The sequence below is a fragment of the Anomaloglossus baeobatrachus genome, chromosome 6, assembly GCF_048569485.1.
Source record: "Anomaloglossus baeobatrachus isolate aAnoBae1 chromosome 6, aAnoBae1.hap1, whole genome shotgun sequence".
NCBI classification, from domain to species: Eukaryota; Metazoa; Chordata; class Amphibia; order Anura; family Aromobatidae; genus Anomaloglossus; species Anomaloglossus baeobatrachus.
Window position 1 is genome coordinate 77,181,279 of NC_134358.1, and position 25,713 is coordinate 77,206,991.

The window sequence follows — 25,713 nt, forward strand, 5'->3', positions numbered from 1 at the left end:
CGGCGCCTGCGCACTGAGCTCCGGGTCAGCGCACACAGCTCTGGCTCTCCTCGCTGTGCGGGGGGCGGGGCTCGGGCACACGTGACCAGAGGAGTGGCCGCTCCCGGGAGTCCTCGTCTGCGGTGTGTTCCGGGCTTTCCGCTCGTTTCTCCGGTGCAGGAGGCGCGGCCCTGACACCCGCGGTATCCCGGCGGTGACCGGAGCGTGCGGAGCACGGAGGCGGCGGACATTGCGTCTGGTCTCGGCCCCGGGTAAGTTGTGGAGGCAGGAAGAGGCGCCGAGCTGCAACTTCAGCAAAGAGGAGCCATGTTCCCGTCTGCTGGGTCACAACTTCCCGGGCGGGCAGATTATCGGCCGATTATCTCATGAAGCAGATCGTCCGACCCTCTATTATCCCTGTGAGCGGCCTGTAGGAGGGGATCGGTGCAGTGTGCGGGGTCGGTGCTGTCCCTCTGTTGTTATTGTTGGCAGCACATTCCTGGGGTGGAAGTCCCTGCGATTGTCATCGACTGTAATGTCAGATGTTTATAGGGCATCCGCGGGAGCGTACATGGGGGGGAGGGGGAAAGGCTCCGCGGGAGCGTATATGGGGGGGTGGGGGAAAGGCTCCGCGGGAGCGTACATGGGGGGGGGGGGGGGGAAAGGCTCCGCGGGAGCGTACATGGGGGGGGAGGAAAGGCTCCGCGGGAGCGTACATGGGGGGGGGGGGGGAGGAAAGGCTCCGCGGGAGCGTACATGGGGGGGGGGGGGGGAGGAAAGGCTCCGCGGGAGCGTACATGGGGGGGGAGGAAAGGCTCCGCGGGAGCGTACATGGGGGGGGAGGAAAGGCTCCGCGGGAGCGTACATGGGGGGGGGGGGGGTTTGGCTCCGCGGGAGCGTACATGGGGGGGGGGAGGCTCCGCGGGAGCGTACATGGGGGGGGGGGGTTTGGCTCCGCGGGAGCGTACATTGGGGGGGGGGAGGCTCCGCGGGAGCGTACATTGGGGGGGGGAGGCTCCGCGGGAGCGTACATTGGGGGGGGGGGGAGGGAGGCTCCGCGGGAGCGTACATTGGGGGGGGGGGGGGAGGCTCCGCGGGAGCGTACATTGGGGGGGGAGGCTCCGCGGGAGCGTACATTGGGGGGGGGAGGCTCCGCGGGAGCGTACATTGGGGGGGGGGAGGCTCCGCGGGAGCGTACATTGGGGGGGGGAGGCTCCGCGGGAGCGTACATTGGGGGGGGAGGCTCCGCGGGAGCGTACATTGGGGGGGGAGGCTCCGCGGGAGCGTACATTGGGGGGGGGAGGCTCCGCGGGAGCGTACATGGTACATGGGGGGGGGGAGAGAGAGGCTCTGCGGGAGCGTCCATGGGTGGGGGGGGAAGGCTCCGCGGGAGCGTACATGGGGGGGGCTCTGCGGGAGCGTACATGGTACATGGGGGGGGAGGGAGAGAGGCTCTGCGGGAGGGTACAGGGGTGGGGGCGAGACCGTGCGGGAGGGTACAGGGGTGGGGGCGAGTCCGTGCGGGAGGGTACAGGGGTGGGGGTGAGACCGTGCGGGAGGGTACACTCGTTGGGGAGGCTCTGACCCTGCGGGATGGTACACGGGTTGGGGGGGGTTCTGACCCTGCGGGAGGGTACACGGGTTGGGGGGATTCTGACCCTGCGGGATGGTAAACGGGTTGGGGGGGTTCTGACCCTGCGGGAGGGTACACGGGTTGGGGGGGTTCTGACTGCAGGAGGCTACACGTGTGGAGGCCTTGCAAGAGCGTACACGGGGGGAGGAGACCCTGCGGGAGTGTACATGGAGAAAGGTGAGAGGAGAGGCTCTGCAGGAGCGTATATGGGACTGTACTTGTCAGTTTTCTCCATTCGCCTATATGGGGGTCTCCCAGTTCCACGGCTGTTGTCAAAGCTCGTATAGAAGTGTATGGGGACAGTACGGCGTGTGTGGCCTCCGGTACGTTCACGGGCTCTGTACTTGAGAGATTCCGGTGTGACCTGCAGATATCAGATTGTGGTGGCCCCATGTGATATACAACTAACGTCCCTGCAGGTTATCTGATGACGCTTACGTCCACATCAGAGGTGAGCGATGGCGATATGGCCCCGTATACTGGCCCATGTAATGTGTCCTAATGACCAGGATACATGTATGCTTCCCGCGGATGGTGGACTTGTCCCAGCACCGCTCACCTCTGATGTGACAGCCGCAGTACCGGATATGTTGCAGTTCCCTGTGATTATAGAGAGAATTTTTACCCCTCAGATGATTATGGGCCTAAGAAGTGAACCTGTCACTAGTGTGGAACTGTCTGAAGCACGAGGAGAAAGACCCAGAGCCGGGGACATGATGGCCGCCTCATATGTGTCACTCGGAAATGCTTCAGCAAAAAGAGTTCAGCAAGCCGCACATGGAATATAGTGAGAGATGAGATCAGGCCGAGGACGTCCTCGCCAACTTCTCCAGCTGAATGACAGGGAGAGGGCAGTCACCTGGAGCGGGGCGGGGAGGACCAATTTCAGTCACCTGGAGCGGGGCAGGGAGGACCAATTTTTTTGCATCTTTTTTTAGCACCAAAAGTTGCAATCATTTGATAACGCCTCCAGAAAGTTTCCTCCACCGGCGGCGGCCTGGAGTGAGGTGCGCACAAGAGAAATGGGATTTGTAAAAAGTCGCATTTCACGACTCTGAAACATCTGTATCAGCAAAGTTGTCAAGGATTAAAAAAGATGGACCAACACGTATAGAGAATGAGGGGCAAATACTGAAGCCACTAAATGAACAGAAACGAGGAGGCTCGGGAACGTCCGGCGGACATGTGCAGGGAAGACACCGAGGACTTGACCATTTCTGTGAGCACTTTGGGTCTCCCGGCTCCGGAGCCCTCTGCTTTGTGACCACACGGATCTGTATTTGTGACATTTTTCTGCAGATTTTTGCTTTTGGAGCCTCATAAGGATATAAAAATGAAGGGAACCCTGATCACGGCTGACTTCAGAAAGGACACCGCAGCAGGGTGTACGGTATGTGCCAGACGCAGGAGCCGGCTGCACAGGATGACGGCCGCCCCGCACCATACACATCATTACAGTTTCCGGTTTTTGTGCATTTCTTTGAGCCAAAGCTGGAAGTGGAAACAAAACTGAGCAGAATCGCTCTTTCCTCTTTACTTTTGCATCTACTCCTGCCATAAAAAGTTGCATCAGAGCCGTATGTGGTTTTTTTTTTTTTTAATTGCACATTTTTTGCCACAGAAAGAAAAGCGGCCTTTTACATTCCCAGCAAAGTGATGGAGAGTTGTGACATTGCCTGCACACGCTGCTTGTGCTTTCCTTGCGGATTTGACCCCTCTGTCTTTTTTTTTTTTTTTTTTTTTTTTTTTTTTAGTGTTTTTTCAGTTTTTTAAATGGGAGAAATACACAAGTAAAAAAGCATGAATACTTTACATAGCGGTTTTCCTGCCAATACTTTGGTTTTGTTGCAAAAAAAATCTGGAAATACTCAGTGTGCACACAGCCGAAATGTGAGTCCGTCCTAAGTCTATTCACACCAGGTGGATCTGCTGCAGGTTCTCCATCCACAGTTGTTGGATTTGACTCTTACAAATGCTATCAGTAAACTGAAACAATATCCCGGGGTTTATATTGTTGTAAAAATGGTTTGGATGAATCGTGTATTGCCCTATGTACAGCAAACTGTGTAATCTGGTACCTGCAGTATAAAGTGCGTCGCCGGGCTCTCACCTCATGGCCGCGCCGGGCTCTCACCTCATGGCCGCGCCGGGCTCTCACCTCATGGCCGCGCCGGGCTCTCACCTCTTCTTGTGCATCAGATTTCTGAAAATCTGCTGACTTTACACTTTAGAGTGGTCCGATGGAAAAAATAGCATAACTTTCCTCAAAGATTCGGATGCTACTCAACCATCAAGTCTAAGGGGTACTTTGCACGCTGCGACATCGCTAGCCGATGGTAGCGATGCCGAGCGCGATAGTCCCCGCCACCGTCGCACATGCGATATCTTGTGATAGCTGCCGTAGCGAACATTATTGCTACAGCAGCTTCACATGCACTTACCTGCCCTGCGACGTCGCTCTGGCCGGCGACCCTCCCCCCCCCCCCTTCCTAAGGGGGCGGGTCGTGCGGCGTCACAGCGACTTCACATGGCAGGCGGCCAATAGAAGCGGAGGGGCAGAGATGAGCGGGACGTAAACATCCCACCTCCTTCTTTCCGCATAGCCGGTGGAGGCAGGTAGATGTTCCTCGCTCCTGCGGCTTCATAGACAGCGATGTGTGCTGCCGCAGGAGCGAGGAACAACATCGTACCTGTCGCTGCAGCGAAATTATGAAAATGACCGACACTACACAGATCACCGATTTATGACGCTTTTGCGATTGTTTATCGACGCATCTAGGCTTTACACATTGCGACGCCGTTACCGGCGCCGGATGTGCGTTACTTTCGATTTGACCCCGACGAGATCGCAGTAGCGATGTCGCAACGTGCAAAGTACCCGTAAGGGTCCATGAAAAAAATTGGATGGCATCCGAGGTCAATCCAAAATTTCATGGACTGACAGAATTGAGAATTTGGAGAACCTTCTGCTTTTTCTCTCCACATCCGAGACAATCAGATCCCACTCTGATCAGTCTGTTCAGCATAATCGGACCATTTTTGTTGGGGAGAAAGTTGTCGCATGCTCCTACCCTTACTGTTCTCACCTTCTTTTCCCAGCTGTTTTTGGAAACTGCCATTGAAATTCTACCAGTCGATCTTTCCCTTCTCTGCCTTCACATGTAAAGGGGACGAGATCTGGAGGTCTAGATGGTCGGCTGACTACTGTCTAAGTTCTGTGGAGGCCTTTAGACCAAATTCACGCAGCCGTATAGCAGCTGCAATTTTTCAGTCCATGTCCAGCCAACGTTCCATGGCCACCCTTAGGTCTCCTGACCCAAACTAACCCTATGAGACTATTTGGGGTCAGTATATACAAGCTGTGGGCCTTAAAATGTGGCTTTCGGCCCTATTTGCAAGTTCGGCACAGGAGTGCCCCCGTGCAGATCAGTGCAGGCAAGAAGTCCCACACCATTGTGTACAACCTCTATAAAGCTGTGCTCTCGGGTCGCCGCTGCCAGTATGTAGTTTATTAATTTTGCAGTTTTCTTTTACAGTGCGTCACTTCTTCAGGGCTTACCTGCACTTTTGGTAAATGTAAGCCAATGCTGTGACCGGTTTCCCCCGGTTGCTCTCTGTACGTCATCTGCAGTCACCGCAGAGACCGGCGTGTGGTGGCAGCCGGGTAATGTCGCTTTTATTGCTGCAGGTTTGTTTCTAGCTTTTAGATAACCTAATTCTGTATTATAGATGAGCTTATAGGGTCACGTCTGGTGAATGATTACATCCAGGCTGTCAGTGCCGGCTCCTGCGCGTCTCCATCTGTCGCTGCCGCCTGATGTGATCTGTTTGTGTAAAAGCAGCTGAGAGGTGTGCGCTGCTGCGCTCTACTGCTGCTCCCCAGGTTATTATAGGATGTAAAGGACGGCTGATCCATACTTGTTTTGCCCTTTTTATTTTTAGATTTTTACTAGTGATGAGTGGGCACTACCACATTCAGGTACTCATAACTAGTGATGAGCGGGCATTACCATGCTCAGGTGCTCGGTACTCGTAACTAGTGATGAGCGGACACTACCATGCTCGGGTGCTCGGTACTGGTAACTAGTGATGAGTGAGCACTACCGTGCTCGGGTGCTCTGTACTGGTAACTAGTGCTGCGGGCACTACCATGCTCTGGTGCTCAGTACTCGTAACTAGTGATGAGCAGACACTACCATGCTCGGGTGCTCATAACTAGTTCGGTACCAGGGCTGTGGAGTCGGTAAGCCAAACCTTCGACTCCGACTCCTACATATATTGCTTATAGGTAGGTGAAAAATTTATTGTAGGACATGAACAGGTGTATGTGAACATCAGACATTTAATAATTTTTATGATACAATAATCAATATATTTGGAGAGAACATAAAATATATTTATTGGATACAACTTTAGAACACAAAAAACTGTAATAAATTGTAAATATGTAATACACTATGTAATATACAGTAGATTACATATATATCTTGTGTGTGTGTATATGTGTATATATAATATATAATACAATATATATATATAATATATATATAATTTGTATTACATATTTACAATTTATTAGTTTTGTGTTCTAAAGTTGTATTCTAATAGAACATACAATAATCAAGATATTTAGATATATTTTATCATGAAAATAATTAAATGTCTGATCATGTACTACAATAAATTTTTCACTTAAATATAAGCATTATACTAAATGTTGTTTAGTAAAATATTCAGCACATTCTGCATTGCACTCCTGTCCCCAATTTATTATATATTTTAGGAGTCGGTGCATTTTATACCGACTCCACCAAAATGAGCTCCGACTCCGACTCCACAGCCCTGCTCGGTACTCGTAACTAGTGATTAGCGAGCACTGCCATGCTCAGGTGCTCGGTACTCGTAACTAGTGATTAGCGAGCACTGCCATGCTCAGGTGCTCGGTACTCGTAACTAGTGATTAGCGAGCACTGCCATGCTCAGGTGCTCGGTACTCGTAACTAGTGATGGGTGGGCACTACCATGCTCGGGTGCTCAGTACTGGTAACTAGTGATGAGCGGGCACTGCCATGCTCAGGTGCTCGGTACTCGTAACTAGTGATGAGCGGGCACTACCATGCTCTGGTGCTCGGTACTCGTAACTAGTGATGAGCGAGCACTACCATGCTCGGGTGCTCAGTACTGGTAACTAGTGATGAGCGGGCACTGCCATGCTCAGGTGCTCGGTACTCGTAACTAGTGATGAGCGGGCACTACCATACTCTGGTGCTCGGTACTCGTAACTAGTGATGAGCGAGCACTACCATGCTCTGGTGCTCGGTACTCGTAACTAGTGATGAGCGGGCACTACCATGCTCTGGTGCTCGGTACTCGTAACTAGTGATGAGCGAGCACTACCATGCTCTGGTGCTCGGTACTCGTAACTAGTGATGAGCGAGCACTACCATGCTCTGGTGCTCGGTACTCGTAACTAGTGATGAGTGAGCACTACCATGCTCTGGTGCTCGGTACTCGTAACTAGTGATGAGCGGGCACTACCATGCTCTGGTGCTCGGTACTCGTAACTAGTGATGAGCGAGCACTACCATGCTCTGGTGCTCGGTACTCGTAACTAGTGATGAGCGGGCACTACCATGCTCTGGTGCTCGGTACTCGTAACTAGTGATGAGCGAGCACTACCATGCTCTGGTGCTCGGTACTCGTAACTAGTGATGAGCGAGCACTACCATGCTCTGGTGCTCGGTACTCGTAACTAGTGATGAGCGAGCACTACCATGCTCTGGTGCTCGGTACTCGTAACTAGTGATGAGCGAGCACTACCATGCTCTGGTGCTCGGTACTCGTAACTAGTGATGAGCGAGCACTACCATGCTCTGGTGCTCGGTACTCGTAACTAGTGATGAGCGGGCATTGCCATGCTCAGGTGCTCGGTACTCATAACTAGTGATGAGCGGGCACTACCATGCTCTGGTGCTCGGTACTCGTAACTAGTGATGAGCGGGCACTACCATGCTCTGGTGCTCGGTACTCGTAACTAGTGATGAGCGGGCACTACCATGCTCTGTTGCTCGGTACTCGTAACTAGTGATGAGCGGGCACTACCATGCTCTGGTGCTCGGTACTCGTAACTAGTGATGAGCGAGCACTACCATGCTCAGGTGCAGTTTAGATTTATTTTATAGCCCCATACACATAACACTGAAGTCAGCTGCACCTGCTGGTATCAAAAAATGTGTCTGACACTAATATGTATGGGAGCGGCGGATAAATGATTGTTGGGAGAGATGTTGACTAGGTATGTTTCGATTTTTTTTTTTTTTTTTTTTTTTTTTTTTTTTTTTTTTTTTTGTCCCTCCGTTCGCTTTGTATTCCCATCTCCAAGATCCTATCTTAATAATATTAGCAAATGCCTCCAGTTAGAAATGTGGTCTAGTTCTCCTGATTAGCTATGTCTCTTACCCTATGTGCAAGGCATTGAAGCTTAGGTATCCATGGTTATAACAAGCAACTATGTAACTGTCACAATATGAATGGATGTAACCATGGATACCTAAGCTGCAATGCCCTGCACATAAGGTAAGTGACATAGCTAATCAGGAGAACTAGACTACATTTCTAATTGGAAGTATTTGCTAATGTTATCATTATTACACTTACTATATATTGATAGGATGCTAGAGATGGGAATACCCCTTTAAGGTTCTGACTGTGCACTTATTATTTGATCCAATTAACTTGAAATTGGGGGCTTAGGCTGCTTTCACACGATGTTTTTTTAGCATGCGTCATGAACGTTTTTTTGCTGCAAAAGCAAATCCTGTTTTTGCAAAGAAAATCGCATGCAAACGTATGTGTTATTTTGCAGGATCCTGTCACTTGAGGTTTATGGGCGGGCATTGAAGTCATGTGATCGGGAGTGAGGGGAACTGAATGTGATAGACTGGGAGCCGGCATCTGACAGCTGCGGAGGCTCGTAACCAAGGTAAACATCGGGTAACTAAGTGAAGAGCTTTGCTTGAATACCCGATATTTACCTTGGTTACGAGCGTCCGCAGCTGCTAGGAGCCGGCTCCCTTCACACGTAACCAAGGTATATTTCGGGTTAATAAGACGCGCTTTGCTTGGTTACCAGATATTTACCTTGGTTACGAGCGTCCGCCGCTCTCAGGAGGGGAAGAGAGGGAGGGGGAGAGAAGGAGAGAGTGAGGAGTAGAGAGAGACTGATCACCCAGGCTGGTTTCTGGGCATGCTCAGTAAAGCAAACAGGATCCTGTCTATCAGCATGCCAGCATTCACATGCGTTTGCGTGCAGTATAGTCAGGATCCAGCGATTTGCAGTATTTGGACCCAGCTCAAAAACGCTACAAGCAGTTTTTTTACTTTTTTCAAAAACGCTACAAGTCGCTGGATCCTCGCTATAACGCACGCAAACGCATGTGAACGCATGGTGACGCGAGTCTATTGCAAATGCATTGAAATGAAGACGCATTTGCACTGGATCTGTTTTTGCGTTAAAAAAAACCGTTCAGGACGCATGTTAAAAAAAACCTAGTGTGAAAGCCGCCTAAGTTGTGTTTTTTTTTTTTTTTTGTTTGTTTGTTTGTTTTCGGGGGGGGGGGGGGTCAGTTTCTTTTTGATGGCACAAATCCCTAAGAGCATCACACATACTGGAGATCACTTGTTTGTGGGGTGATGGGATTGATGCCGGCGTAAGTCATTGTTTTTTATAACAATGATAGTATACGATTTGCTCTCTTCTAGCGGTCATCTGTGGCTTGTGTAATTAGTCCATTAAACGGGGGCTGGCCGACATGTTTATAGCCATTAGGGGCTCATGAACGGGCCCAGACCGGCCGCCCACATGGGCCCTTACGCTGCACATACTTAGAAGCTTGCTGTCCTTTTATCCAGGAGGGAAAAAAAAAAGTATTACATGTGTGGAAATTCACCAAACCTGATGAGGCGCGCCTCCTGGAGATCATTGTCTGGTCCTGCCTAAATTAGTGGGTTCAGCCGGCTGTTGGGTAACGTGTGTGACTAGTTTTACTAAGTGGAAGAAGTTCCTTGATGGTGCCATGTGTATCAGCGATGCCTGGAGGTGGAGCGAGTGCAGCCGTCTCCACGTGCCGGGCTTCTGCTGCGCACGATGTCTGTGCGGACGGTGAGTGCCGCATCAGCTCAGCAACTACAGCAGATCTGTACATCGCTGCCCTGTGCAATCCCACACGTAGCATAAATACACAGGGACATCATCATCATCCTCATTCTGAGTAATCAAAATATTCCGTATAATGCCACTATAATGCATTCATAACTATCAAAAAACCCCTAATAAGAACCAGCGAAGATTCAAATAAAAGGGAATAATGACAAATTCATGATATAAATCATAAAATGTATTTAATCTTTAAACCATTAAAAACCTCATGTGCATAATAAATATAAGGAATAAATGCTGGACTGGATCAAGTTCCTAAATGTTAGCTGCAGATTAACAGGTTATAAGGTGCCTAGTGCAATGACCATATTATAGTAGTTAATTTTAACAAAGTGCTTAGTGCTGTGACTATATTCGAATAATAGTCATTTATAACTAGATGTTTATATTAATAAAAAGCTATTCCCCAGGCTTAAAGCATGCAAAATAGATGAAAACAGATCTAATGTATAACAATAGTATGGGGGCACTATACCTTTAAATTGGTCAAAGATCCCATATACCGCTATACCCCGACGCGCGTTTCAAGCGATGTCTTCTTCAGGGGGCATATCATCTTAAGGGTGCTTTACACACTGCGATCTCGCTAGCGAGCATACCCGCCCCTGTCTGTTGCGCGTCACGGGCAAATCGCTGCCCGTGGCGTACAACATCGCTTACACCCGTCACACGGACTTACTTTCCTGCGATGTCGCTGGCAAACCGCATCCTTTCTAAGGGGGCGGTACGTGCGGCGTCACAGCGACGTCACACGGCAGGCATCCAATAGATGCAGAGGGGCGGAGATGAGCGGAAGAATCATCCCGCCCACCTCCTTCCTTCCTCATTGCGGGCGGCCGCAGGTACGTTGTTGTTCCTCGTTCCTGCGGTGTCACATAGTGATTTGTGCTGCCGCAGGACGACAAACAACCTCGCTACTGACCTGACAACTATTTTTGGTAAATGAACGACGTCTCACAGACCAACGATTGTTGCCTCTTTTGCGATCGTTTAAGGTCGCTCATAGGTGTAACACGCTGCGATGTCGCTAACGACGCCGGTTGTGCGTCACAAACACCGTGACCCCGACGATATATCATGTATAGCGTGTAAATGACCCTTTAATTCTGTATAAATCCAAACCTATGAATTGTATGAAAACTGTCCATATTGGAAATGTCTGACCCCGCCCCCCTCCCGAAAACCCACACCGAGCCCCAGAACAAGGCTCCAGCAGGAGGCGCAGCAACCGAGCAATCACATCCCTTACAGGGAATCAATCACCATGCTTTTGCTTAAGAGCAGCATGTAGTAGGGGCAGAGATCCTGATTCCCAGCGATGTCCTTACTGTTGTTTTCATAAACTCATTGTTGTATCAGCAGGCGATTATCACTACAGCACTACCATAGTAACCCTGCTGTCTGGTAGTCCTCCATATTCATGAGCTCTGTATAACCCCACCCCCACCACTGATTGGTACCTTTTTGTCTACACAGTGCATAAGCTGCCAATCATTGCTGTGGGTGGGATTATAAAGAGCTCAGCATTCTGAGAGCTACTAGATCTGCAGTGGATAGTGATTTTTATCAAAATTGCAGTAAGTAGCCCAGTAAGGGACACCTCAGTAGAATTAGGGTCTCTGCCCCTACATTATCCTGCTATCAGAGTAGGGAGTAAAAACCTGATGACCAATTACATGGCTGGCCCTAGACTATAGAGAGCCTACAGGAGGTGGTGTTGGCCGTCTGTGCTCCCGGCCTCGGACTCGTCTACTTTAGTAATTGTTCACCTTCACATAAGAATTGTGGAGCGCCTTTTCTTAGAACCGGGGTCGTTCCTCTGTTCTTCCTGGAAATGTCTAAATAGATTGTTAGGACTGCGGGAAATCCACTCGTCACCCTGCAGGTTGGCATTAGATGGGCAGAATATGGGCAAAATATAGCATTTCCTCTGCATCGGATGCCATTAGGCCTCTGATTCTGGAGTGTTTTATGGACATTTTTGCATGTTACTTCTTTTTCATCTTGGAGGGTTCTCGGTGCACGCTCTGAAAGTAGACGTTTCCATTCAGAGTCACTATCTTCCGTGGTCTCTGCCAGCGGTTAAGCTATGTTCGCATGCAGCATTCGCCGGGAGGTTAAGCTATGTTCACATGCAGCATTCGCCGGGAGGTTAAGCTATGTTCACATGCCGTATTTGCTGGGAGGTTAAGCTATGTTTGCATGCAGTATTTGCTGGGAGGTTAAGCTATGTTTGCATGCAGCATTCGCTGGGAGATTAAGCTATTTTCACATGCAGCATTCGCCGGGAGGTTAAGCTATTTTCACATGCAGCATTCGCCGGGAGGTTAAGCTATGTTCACAGGTAACATTTTTGCAGCAGTTTGCTGTAATGCTTTTTACTGTACTACCAAAAGCTATGGGATCTCAGAAATCTCACGCGCACTTTTTTTTTATACCCATCTGTACCCAGAACTCCAGTGTTTTTGGAGCCTTCGGCATGTCACTACTTTCAGAAATTTTCAGCATTTTTTTTTTGTTTACTCCATAGAAAGTAGTGAGGAAAAAATGCTGTAATAAATGTTTTTGGTGAATAAAACTAACTTTATTAATAAAGTACTGTAGACAAAGCACACATGTAATCCTCACCCAGAAAGAAAAAGCTGCAAAAAGTGACAAACGCCGTACAACAGGCATTTTAAATGCAGAGTTTTCATTGCCGCAAGAAGAGGTTTTGGCTGCAGAAAAAACGCTGCGTGTGAACATGGCTTTAGATTCCCACATTGATTGGCCTTCAGCCTCTGTTCAGAGTTTTTCTAAAGGTTTCTAGGTTTCCTGTGATATTTGCACGACTCTCGGGTGCACAAATCCACTGAGGGTTTTATCCTTGCATTTTGGATGGGGAAATGCTGTTGATATTTCACAACTTTTATCGTTTTCTTTGCAGAGTTAAACTGAAGGCAGATCTGCTGTGCTGCTCAATGTAGGGTCTGTGCCCTCCTGGACCTTCCTCGATTAAGGTCCTCACCCCCTCCTCCTCCCTCCGCAGCAACATCGGTTAATGATACCTCCCCCTTCCCTATGTGACAATTTTCTGTTTTTGTGCTTTCGCTTTTGTATATTCATCCATAATACTCTCATGGTCTGTGCCCTCTTAAATGGAATTTGTCACCAGGTTTTTGCTCCCTCATCTGAGAGCAGCATAACGTAGGGGCAGAGTCCCTGATTCCAGCGGTGTGTCACTTACTGAGCTGTTTGTCATTTTGATAAAATAAATGTTTTCTCTGCTGCAGATCTAGCAATTATACAGAGCTCATGAATAGGCTGGACTACCTGCAGCACACCAAGTAGTCCTGTAATGATCTCCTGCTGATTTAATCAGTGATTTTATCAACACTACACTAAGCAGCCCAGTAAGTGACACATCGCTGGAATCAGGATCTCTGCCCCTATGATAATGTTTTGATCACTTATTACATTGCCATGTTCACATTTTACTTTCCTTTTACGCTGATTACTGATTTGGTTACTTTAATATGTTGATAGATCAGAGTTCCACAGATTGGGTAAAACAAAGTGTATTTTTTAATTTACACTTAATGGAGGAAAAGAGGAAATTTTATTTTTTCCACCATTAAAAGTAATGAGACTGCAAAAAACAGCATTTTTGCTCTATGAAACTAACTTTATTAAACATGCACTGAAGACAAATGACGCAGCAAAACCTGCTTTTTGGAAGCAGTTTTATTATTAACTGCCAAGAGATCAGGTGATGGCCGCTGATAAAACGCAACGTGTGAACATAGACTTGGGAGAGCTGAATCTGCAATATAGAATACTATATTCTGTAATACAACAAATCGGTCTCCTATAAAGCCACAGCCTGGTCTTCAAAGGAGCACTGTGGTGGCAAGCATGGGGGTCATCTGCAAATTCCCGGCGGTCCTGGCGTGCAATCAACTGTGTGGCGTGAAGGCTAATGGGTGCTAAGAAAGGTACGCCACCCAATGTGCCACGTGCCAAAAAAATGCAGTTGTCTGAATTTGATAGTGACATTTAAAGGGAACCTGTCACCAGATTTGGCGACTATAAGCTGCGGCCACCACCAGTGGGCTCTTATATACAGTATTCTAGAACACTGTATATAAGAGCCCAGGCTGCTATGTAGAATGTAAAAATCACTTTATAATACTCACCTAGGGGGGCAGTGCAGTGCAGACTGGTCGGATGGGTGTCTCCGTTCTCCGGGTCCAGCGCCGCCTCTTTCGGCCATCTGTGTGCTTTTTCTGAAGCCTGTGTGCCTGATGCGTCCTAGGTCATACACACTCGCCGGCATTGAGGTCCTGCGCAGGCGCACTTTGATATGCCCTGAGTAGGGCAGATGAGAGTATTGTAGTGCGCCTGTGCGAGACTTCAGTGCCGGCTAGTGTGGAGAACGTAGGACACATCATGCACCCAGGCTTCAGAAGGAGGTGGAGAAAGAGGAGGCGCCGGAGAATGGAGATGCCCATCCGACCGGTCTGCACCGCACCTCCCCTTAGGTGAGTACTATAAAGTGATTTTTACGTTATACAGCGCAGCCTGGGATTTAATATACAGTATTCTGGAATGTTGTATATAAGAGCACACTGGTGGTGGCCGCAGATTATAAGCCCCAAATCTGGTGACAGAAATTAAAGGAGAATGTATGAACGGCCGACTCTTCCCTGACATCGACGGAAGGCAGGTCTCCAATAGATCCAGGCAGTAAGTGTACACCCCAGGAATAGCCGGTTACAGGAGTTGCCTCTGTCCTGTGTGCAGGAGCCTCCGATTCTCCTCCTGCTGCTGCTTACCTTGTGGTGGACTGCTCCTGAAGATATAGACAGTTTGGGCTGGCGGTGCGGCCATAACTGTGCTTTCACCCGCGCTGCTACCGGAGGATGCTTTGCGAGCCCCCTCCTTGCCTAAGTGGCCAGTAACTGCAGTATTGAGCTGTATGCAACAGAATTAAAAACCTCTCCATTCTTGGAGAACCTATTATCCCTTCTTGAAAGCAGGATTATGTAGGGGCAGAGCCCTGATTCCAGCAATGTGTTACTTACTGGACTGCTTGTTGTAGTTTTGATAAAAATCAGTTTGGTCTTCTGCAGATCAAGAATTTCTCTGAATGTTGAGCTCTGTGTAACCACGCCCACACCACTGATTGATAGCTGTGTATACTGTGCATAGAGAGCTCTGTGTAACCACACCCACACCACTGATTGGCAGCTGTGTATACTGTGCATAGAGAGCTCTGTGTAACCACGCCCACACCACTGATTGATAGCTGTGTATACTGTGCATAGAGAGCTCTGTGCCCACACCACTGATTGGCAGCTGTGTATACTGTGCATAGAGAGCTCTGTGTAACCACGCCCACACCACTGATTGATAGCTGTGTATACTGTGCATAGAGAGCTCTGTGTAACCACGCCCACACCACTGATTGGCAGCTGTGTATACTGTGCATAGAGAGCTCTGTGTAACCACGCCCACACCACTGATTGATAGCTGTGTATACTGTGCATAGAGAGCTCTGTGTAACCACGCCCACACCACTGATTGGCAGCTGTGTATACTGTGCATAGAGAGCTCTGTGTAACCACGCCCACACCACTGATTGATAGCTGTGTATACTGTGCATAGAGAGCTCTGTGTAACCACGCCCACACCACTGATTGGCAGCTGTGTATACTGTGCATAGAGAGCTCTGTGTAACCACGCCCACACCACTGATTGATAGCTGTGTATACTGTGCATAGAGAGCTCTGTGTAACCACGCCCACACCACTGATTGGCAGCTGTGTATACTGTGTAACCCCGCGCACACCACTGATTGACAGCTGTGTATACTGTGTATAGAGAGCTCTGTATAATCACGCCTACACCACTGATTGGTAGCTGTGTATACTGTGTATAGAGAGCTCTGTATAACCACTCCCATACCACTGATTGATCGCTGTGTATACCATGTATAGAGAGCTCTGTATAATCACGCCTATATCACTGATTGGTAGCTGTGTATACTGTGTATAGAGAACTCTGTATAACCATGCCCACACCACTGATTGGTAGCTGTGTATACTGTGTATAGAGCTCTGTATAACCACTCCCATACCACTGATTGATAGCTGTGTATACTGTGTATAGAGAGCTCTGTATAATCACGCCTACACCACTGATTGGTAGCTGTGTATACTGTGTATAGAGCTCTGTATAACCACTCCCATACCACTGATTGATAGCTGTGTATACTGTGTATAGAGAGCTCTGTATAATCACGCCTACATCACTGATTGGTAGCTGTGTATACTGTGTATAGAGAACTCTGTATAACCATGCCCACACCACTGATTGGCAGCTTTGTATACTGTACATAGAGCTCTATATAACCACACCCACACCACTGATTGGCAGCTGTGTATACTGTGCATAGAGAGCTCTGTGTAACCACGCCCACACCACTGATTGATAGCTGTGTATACTGTGCATAGAGAGCTCTGTGTAACCACGCCCACACCACTGATTGGCAGCTGTGTATACTGTGTAACCCCGCGCACACCACTGATTGACAGCTGTGTATACTGTGTATAGAGAGCTCTGTATAACCACTCCCATACCACTGATTGATCGCTGTGTATACCATGTATAGAGAGCTCTGTATAATCACGCCTACATCACTGATTGGTAGCTGTGTATACTGTGTATAGAGAACTCTGTATAACCATGCCCACACCACTGATTGATAGCTGTGTATACTGTGTATAGAGAACTCTGTATAACCATGCCCACACCACTGATTGGTAGCTGTGTATACTGTGTATAGAGAGCTCTGTATAACCACTCCCATACCACTGATTGATAGCTGTGTATACTGTGTATAGAGAGCTCTGTATAATCACGCCTACACCACTGATTGGTAGCTGTGTATACTGTGTATAGAGCTCTGTATAACCACTCCCATACCACTGATTGATAGCTGTGTATACTGTGTATAGAGAACTCTGTATAACCATGCCCACACCACTGATTGCCAGCTTTGTATACTGTACATAGAGCTCTACATAACCACACCCACACCACTGATTGGCAGCTGTGTATACTGTGCATAGGCAAAAAGCTGCCAGTCTGTGATGGAGGTGGGATTATAAAGAACATTAGAGCTGAACAAAACAACAAAACAAAATGATGTGACCACTTTGCTCTAAGATGAGATTGATATTTGTACATCCATTAGCGAGGGTGAGAGCAGAGTATTTCCATGGGGCTCCTGTTGTTGGGGTTGGTGATGTTCCCTATATCAGCCATAGAGGAACCCTCTTCAGAGCCCCCCTCCTTCGCTCTGGAGAACCCAACCGCCTGTGATGGAAGAACTCGTATATTGTAAAAACTGATGTTTGTCTTTTTTATTTATTTTAGATTTGCGGGAAAGATGGTGGATCGTCTGGCAAACAGTGAAGCTAATGCAAGGCGTATAAATGTGGTGGAAAGCTGCTTCGGCACGGCCGGTCAACCCCTGGCGATCGATGGCCGGGTCCTGATCGGAGAAGGCGTCTTAACAAAACTCTGCCGGAAGAAGCCAAAAGCGAGGCAGTTCTTCCTGTTCAATGACATCCTGGTGTACGGGAACATCGTCATTCAGAAGAAGAAGTACAACAAGCAGCACATCATCCCTCTGGAGAACGTCACCATCGACTCCATCCAGGACGACGGAGACCTGCGCAACGGGTGGCTCATCAAAACCCCCACAAAATCATTTGCCGTGTACGCGGCCACGGCGACGGAAAAATCCGAATGGATGAACCACATCAATAAATGCGTGTATGATTTAATATCAAAGAGTGGGAAGACCCCAAATAACGAACATGCCGCCGTCTGGATCCCCGATTCCGAAGCCACCACCTGTATGCGCTGCAAGAAAGTGAAGTTTACGCCCGTAAATCGGAGACACCACTGCCGGAAATGTGGATTTGTTGTTTGTGGACCGTGTTCTGAGAAAAAGTTCCTTTTGCCCAATCAGTCGTCTAAGGCCGTGCGGGTGTGTGATTTCTGCTACGAACGTCTGTCCAATGGAGACTTGCCCGCCTGTCTGCCCGGCCGATCAGACTCCCTCTCCAGCTCCCCCCAAATGTCTCATCAGATGTCCGATGACGACGACGATGACAGCAGTGACTGAGGCAACTACGGCTCCTCTCGGGAGGATTGTTTACTGGGAGAGGAAGGAAATAATGAAATTTGGCTGCTTTTTACTGGGGAGCGTATATCCTGGTTTTCATTTGATGACCCCCTAAATCAGTGATACTCCTTTGCCTGAGAATATTTACCTACATGTGCCTTGATATAACAATCATTTTGGTTCTTTCAGGGAAAACTTTATAATCTTTTTGTTCCTTTTTTAGTTTTTTTTTGTTTTTTCCTGCTTCTTCTTCACAGCGTGCGGATAGTTTTTATAGAGATTTTCAGAATTTATAATATGAGGTTTTTTGGAAATTTCTATTAATCTTTTATACAGATCTGAGGGTGGTCGGGCGTTTAAACAAAATTCTGCAATGTGCCTTCAGTGCTGAGATTGACAAAAGGGGGGCTAGCACCTTTTATACAAGATCATTAGATCCTGACTTGTTAGGGTACATGCACACGATCCGGACATGCTGCGTCCTGGACATGGCAGGTCCTGACCTGCGGGGCCACGAGTCTCCTCCGCAGGAGACCGCAGCTGCCTGTGTCCACGATATGGACATGTGTCCTGCACGCGGCGGGTTCTGACCTGTGGGGTTGCGAGTCACCTGTGCAGCAGACCGCAGCTGCCTGTGTCCACTATATGGACATGCTGCGTCCTGGACATGGCAGGTCCTGACCTGCGGGGCCACGAGTCTCCTCCGCAGGAGACCGCAGCTGCCTGTGTCCACGATATGGACATGTGTCCTGCACGCGGCGGGTTCTGACCTGTGGGGTTGCGAGTCACCTGTGCAGCAGACCGCAGCTGCCTGTGTCCACTATATGGACATGCTGCGTCCTGGACATGGCAGGTCCTGACCTGCGGGGCCACGAGTCTCCTTCGCAGGAGACTGCAGCTGCCTGTGTCCACGATATGGACATGATGTGTCCTGCACGCGGCGGGTTCTGACCTGTGGGGTTGCGAGTCACCTGTGCAGGAGACTGCAGCTGCCTGTGCCCACGATCTGCACATGTGTCCTGGATGCGGTGGGTTCTGACCTGTGGGGTCGCGAGTCCTCCTGCGCAGGAGACCGCACCTGCCTGTGCCCACGATTCAGACATGTGTCCTGGACGCAGCGAGTCTCCTCTGTAGGAGAACACAGCTGCCTGTGACCACTATCTGGACATGCTGTGTCCTGGACGCGGCGAGTCTTCTCCGCAGGAGACTGCAGCTGCCCGTGCCCGTGATCCAGACATGCTGCGTCCTGGACGCGGCGGGTCCTAACCTATGGGCACGCGGCGCGTCCTAACCTTTGGGGTCGCGAGTCTCCTGTGCAGGAGACCGCAGCTGCCTGTGCCCACGATCCGGGATCCGTCAGTTGCCATCTCTCTTCTGTTCTCCCTGTGGAGAACACTTGCATCTTTTCCCCAAACAATTGACATGCTGTGGCTCGAGAAGCCGCACCGCAGGTCAGTTTTCGCTGCAGGCCGTACATGCACAGTGGGCATGATATTTCTAAACATCCATCCATTGTGTTGTACTGTATAGTGTTAGTGAAAACACTCTGCATCCAAAACACTGAACCCTGATCATTGGCACTCAGCCTTAGTTTCCTGTACCGTCTGTTATCTGGGGAATCAGTTTTTGCACACTGATCACAGACTGTAAGGCTTGAATCATATTTCAGCATTTTTACTGTTTTGGGTTGACAATGAGATTTTGTTTAGAGCTGTTGGGTGGAATCAGTCGTACAACACATTAGGGACACTGTCAAGATTTGCATTATGTGAACAGAGCCTTAGAGAAGTCATGAGATCTACATCCATATTACATCTGCAACTAAGTTTTCTCATTCTTGTGTGTGTAATATATACGTGTATAATAAATATATAATACACACACATAGGTGCAGAAGTAATAGAAAAAAGCTATCACTGGCAGTATGTAAACAAAGAGTGGGAGCATCAGTGGCTGGTATACAAGGGAACAAATAGATGAGCACAATTTGAGGGGGGAGGGGTTATTTATTACATCCACATCTTAAAAGCTAAATATGTACTTTGGATAAATCCTTTATTAGCGCCATCATGTTCATAACAGTCAAGTTACATAGCTGCCGAGGTAATAGAAAAAGACATCACCGGCAGCATGTAAACAAAGACTAGGAGCATCTGTGGATGGTATACATTGTGTCCACAAGGAAAATAATGAGCACAATTTGAGGGGGGAAGGGGTTATTATTTATTACAGCCACATCTTAAAAGTCAAAATATAATATATACTTTGGATAAAGCCTTTTAATAGCGCCGCCATGCAATTTATTTTTTTTTGGGGGGGGGGGGGGTTTGTTTGGTATGGTTTTGTTTTTTTTTGTCTTGTTTTTTTGTTTAAGACTTCAAACCCTACTCACATTTTGTCAGATTTTTACAACTCACTGGAAAAATTTGGATTCTACTTTCGTCTTGTGCAAAAAAAAAAATAGGCCCCTACTACTTTTATCTTTAGAAAAGGAAGGGAAGAAAATCAAACTACAGCACAAATGTTTGGAGCTTATATTTTTTTTTGTTTGTTTTTTTTAGTAAAAAAAAAATAAAAAAAAAACTGGGTGACAGCTGAAAAAAAATCTATGGATACCAAGCTGCTGCATTAGCAATTTTGGGGAGGGGGGGGGGGAACCTGTGCTTCCTACCCAAGATCCCCATTCACACCGCAAGCAGCAGGTAGGCAGTGCCGCGGTATATGTTGTGCCTACTGTGCCGCCCCCCATACAGTATTTCCAGCTCATTTTTGCTCTTATATGTCACTGCTTTTAGTGCACAACACCTCTATAATAATACCGCACTGCATTTTTATTTTTTTTCTCCTATGCAGCACGGGCGCTCGGATGTGCCGAATAATATTCCGTAGAACACTGATCGGTAACGGCGCTTGTAAGCAGCAGGGGCCCGGCCTGATATCGAGCCTCCGGGTGCAGAAATGAGGGCTTTTCGTACTACCATCTCAGCACTTTCCCTTATGACTCTGTATTGTGTAATTTGACTACCTGAGAACGAGGGCACGGATTTATTGTCTTCCATAATATTCTTATGATCTGTTTCCTCTTAAAGGGATCTGTCATCAGGTTTTTGCTCCCCCCATCTGAGAGCAGTATAATAGAGACAGAGACCCTGACTCCAGCGATGTCACTTCCTGAGCTGTTTGCTGTAATTTTGATAAAATCAATGTTTTCTCTGCAGTTATACACAGGTCATGAATATGCTGGACTACCTGCAGCACGCCAAGTAGTCCTGTAATGATAATCTACTGCTGATTAAACAGTGATTTTATCAAAACTACACTAAGCAGCCCAGTAATTGACACATCGCAGGAATCAGGATCTCTGCCCTACATTATGCTGCTCTCCGATTAGGTGGCAAAACCTGGTGATAATTCCCTTTTTAAATTGTTTTTGTGTGGTTTCTTTAAAGCAGGTTTCTTGATCGATTTTTCTCTGTGTAAGTGATCTGGACCAGCGAAGCCCTGTGAAATAAGAAGCAAATGATGGCTTTCAAGATTTTGTATATTTCTATTGTGATATTGTTAGTAAACGCACTAAATACTAAAAAAATGAGAACGACAGTGATACTGAGATTATCTGTACTGGAAGCACTGGGTCTAATGATGTGCAAAACCAAAGACAGGTATTTTGTACCCTAATTCTTGTGATTTTATTTGATTAGAACAGCTTCTTCCTGCAAAGAAAAAGGGTTGAACCCCTCAAAGAGAATCTGTCAGCAGGTTTTTGCTATTTTAATCTGAGAGCAGCATGATATCGGAGCAGAGATCCTGATTCCAAGGATGTCACTTATTGGGCTGCTTGATGTAGTTTCAATAAAATCAGTGTTTTATCATCAGGAGATTATCATTATGAAATAGACCAAAACCAGTGGATGTAGTTATTAATCTCACCAGTAAACAAGAGATTAATGCAAGTAATGATTAAATATTCTGTTTTTAATTATGAGCAATAAAGATTTAATATTTTAACAGGAAAAAAAAACTAAAGGGATACTATTTATGACCTGGATGGTGTAAAGTCTTAAAAGCATGTAAGGTGCAATGGTGCAAAAAAAATGGAGGATAAAGTGCAGTATTATGTATTACTGTGCTTAAGGCAATACCTTCAATAAATAAAATGTGAACATGAAACACCCACACAAAACAAAATGCACAAATATTATTGGTTAGCACAAGGCAGAGTGTGTGCCTCAACCCCGACTCACGTTTCGCCCACCTTATTCAGAGGCATTTATTTTTTTTATTTTTGACACTAATTGTTTTGATTATTGCAAAACTAGTTATCTCATGCCATGTAGTCCTCTTTCTCTGTAACACTGCCCTCCGCCATTGATTGGCAATTTTCTGCCTATGCACAGCGTACTTAAGAAAAAAAAAAGCTGTGTATCGGGGTGGGAGAGGAGTCATGCAGAGCTCAGCAGTCAGAAAACTGATAGATCTGCAGCATATAAAACAAGGATTTTATGAAAACTACAGCACGCAGCCCAGTAAGTGATACTTCGCTGGAATCGATGGTCTGTGTCCCTACATTATGCAACTATCACATTACATAGCAAAAATCTGGTGACAGATTATCCTGTAGCAAACAATTAAGTCGGCTTCATCCCCAAATCGTCGCAACGCCAAACTACTGCATGGGAATAAGCTGTAGTACCAGACACTGCCTATGGAGAAGAGTGGCGCTGTTCTGGGGGAAAAAATACGAATTCTCTCAATTTCCTTGAAACCTTTTAAGTGTTGCTGAGCACAGGCAATGCCCTAAAGAAGATCATAAGCCATTGACATTGTCCAAAGAGCGGCCACTAGCCCAGGTATAGGGGTTTACGAGCGTTCCCAAAGATGAGCCCCTCTTTATTTATTTTGTTTGTTTTGGGCGTTTTCATTGTAACCCATGATACTCTAATAAAAGCAAAGTCTACGAGGTGATGTTGCTGATGTATGCTGCCATTTTACTATGCAAGCTGTAAAGTTCCCGGGTACAGGAAAGCTTTTACTGCCGCTCAGGTTTCCTTGTATAAAGTTACTCGGGAGCTCTTTATCTCTTAAGTCATCGGTTTCTTCCACTTTTAGTTACTTAAGCCTTACTGACCATTTCATGTTAGATGTTACTGTTTGTAAAGGGGTTGAAAAAAATGAGTAAATGGCAGCAAATGCTCTACAACTGTACTCGCCTAATGCCCACCTTTCCCTCTGGTGGTCCGCCAGTCTGTTTACACTGACCCGTGGCCTTTGCTCACACGGGCCGTACTGCGGGTGTCCTCGCTCACCTGAGTCATGATACAAGCACTTGATCGCTGCAGTCAATCCATTCTTTCCTGGCGTCATGGATCAGCTTTATGCGGGGATGCCTGGACTACTGAACAAGAAAACTATAGCCAGTGATTGGCTGCAGCGGTGTACTAAATGGTGAAAGTGTGGACGGAGACACTGCTGCAGAGGATTACAGATGAGTGGAGTTTTAATGCTTGACTCCCGATAAGCACAGTACAGAAATGGCTGCATTACTAGTTTATACATTGCTTTACATCTCGTAAAATTGTTAGTTGGAGCTTATATTCCACTCCAGAGCTGCGCTCAGAATTCTGCAGGTTGCTGGTTGTCACACGCATCCTTATTTTGGCTAGATGCTACTTTTACCTGATTATAGCCCAGTGCCTGATGTATATTCGTTCCTAAGGCTGCTTTCACACTTCCGTTTTTTTTCCCATCAGTCACAATCCGTCGACTTGAGGAATTACGGTATCCGGCAAAATATTTTGCAGTAATCTGTTTTTTCCCCATAGACTTGTATTAACGACTGATTGCGACTGATGGCCCTGCGTTGCATCCGCCGCGTGATGGATCAGTCGTAGAATGAGTGACCGTCGAACGGTATGAACGCACAATGTAACGTTTTTGGAGCGCCAAAAAAAAAACCGCACTCCGCAGGATTCCATCGCCATTCATCAAAAGCTATAATGGCTGTCTATGGTGCTGGATTCCATCATGCTCTACTGAGCATGCCCAGCATGTCTGGCTCACTCATTTGGGCTGTCCCAAACACAAACGGATCACGATGGATCTGTGAACAAACGGACGCACAACGGATTAATGGACGCATCGGATCAGTTTTTTCACAGAATTCCTGTGAACGGAATCCTGTGAAATAACTCATCCGTTGCGTCAGTTGACATCTAAACAAACAACTGATTTGTTGTTGCGACGCAACGACGGACCTGACAGATTTAAAACAACGGAGGTGTGAATGTAGCCTGAAAATGCTTTTTCCAGACTTTCATATAGCGAGGGGCACTGGAATAATCAACCGTGATTAAGCAGAATTTTGAATGCAGCTCTGGGATGAGAGGCATTCTTGTAACTCCACGATTATCAAGTAGGGAAAATGGTGGTGAAACAAGTTGCGCTGGATTTGTAAAAACATTGAATTATTAATTTTCTAAAGCTAAAAGACGATCATCTTAAAAGTGATGAGTGAGGCTGAGGTTTTATGATTTGCCGTGTGCGTGACCCTACTGCTGCGCTCAGGAGGGTTTCTTAAGTTTTTCATCTTTCCAGTTTCGGTGTTTGTGACGTGCAGGTGTCTTGTTTTTCGGCAAGTAGGATTTTCTGTAGAAATAGATTTTTGCAGTAATTAGAGAGGTGACATTGAAGACTTTGGACTTTTGCGTCCCCTCTGCTTTTTTCATCCATCTTCTGTTCAGCCTTTGGTAGCTATTTATGACATGTTTTGTTTCCGAAACCTTCAATCCTAATAGGCAACATATCTGACCCCATAATTACAGGAAAGGGGGTTATTAGATTTGGGATTTATTGATGGTACCTGCACCTTAGTTTATCTAGGACACCCTCTCCATTTAGTTTAGGTTTGATCTTGTGGTTTCAACGGATGTCCAAAATCTGCAGGCGTTGAGATTAGATATTTTTTGTTTCTATGGTCTCAACAATCCGAAAAGTTAAGCACCTTTAGCAATCAGACCGGTGCATTGACCTTCTGACTCTTGGGATTTGTCCAGCCCCATCTATTGACCCTTCCCTGGAGAATGTCCCCATTCATCCAGGTCCAAGTGTCCGTTTTCCTGAGATGCTGTACCCCCGAGCGGCCTACCCACGCTCATCCCTTCCCCCATATCACCTTCACTCAATTTGGATAACAATCATCAGTCTTCTGTGCCTTATATGCCAGCTGGGTAAGTCTGCGAGGATGAGGACAGGTAGAGAATATGGACCGATTATGATCGTGGTCCATAGTAAGAGCCATAGGGAAGTTGATGTTCAGATTTAATAGTGTGTTATGGTCCAACCTTTTAAGGGTATTTTCTGGAATATTCATGGATGTTTTCTACTAAGAATAGGTTAGTAATATCTGCGGAAATCTGACCCCCTACATCGTGCACCTGGTAGCCAGACATATGGAAGTGGCTTGATGAATCAATTATGGTGCAAACAAGTCCATGAGACGATGATTACATCCAGGGGGGGTCTTTCTGACAATCATCTATTTACTTTTTTTGAAACCTGGATGGGTATCAAAGACCGCCTCCGATGGTGGTCAGGTTCCCGATTGAGCCATGATTTAAAGAGGACCAACCAACCGGATTTTCCTATACAAACTTAAGCCAGTGCTATACTGGCACGATCATGCTGGTTCTAAACATACCTTTAGTTGTG

The 25,713-nt window shown here is 47.2% G+C and overlaps 1 protein-coding gene across 1 annotated transcript; it reads left to right on the forward strand.

Moving 5' to 3' along the window:
* PLEKHF2 (pleckstrin homology and FYVE domain containing 2) lies at positions 1-25,713 on the forward strand. The gene is made up of 2 exons (XM_075353058.1): positions 1-251; positions 17,250-25,713. Exon 2 carries the CDS (start codon positions 17,263-17,265, stop codon positions 18,004-18,006), a length of 744 nt encoding a protein of 247 aa, XP_075209173.1. The 5' UTR covers positions 1-251; positions 17,250-17,262; the 3' UTR covers positions 18,007-25,713.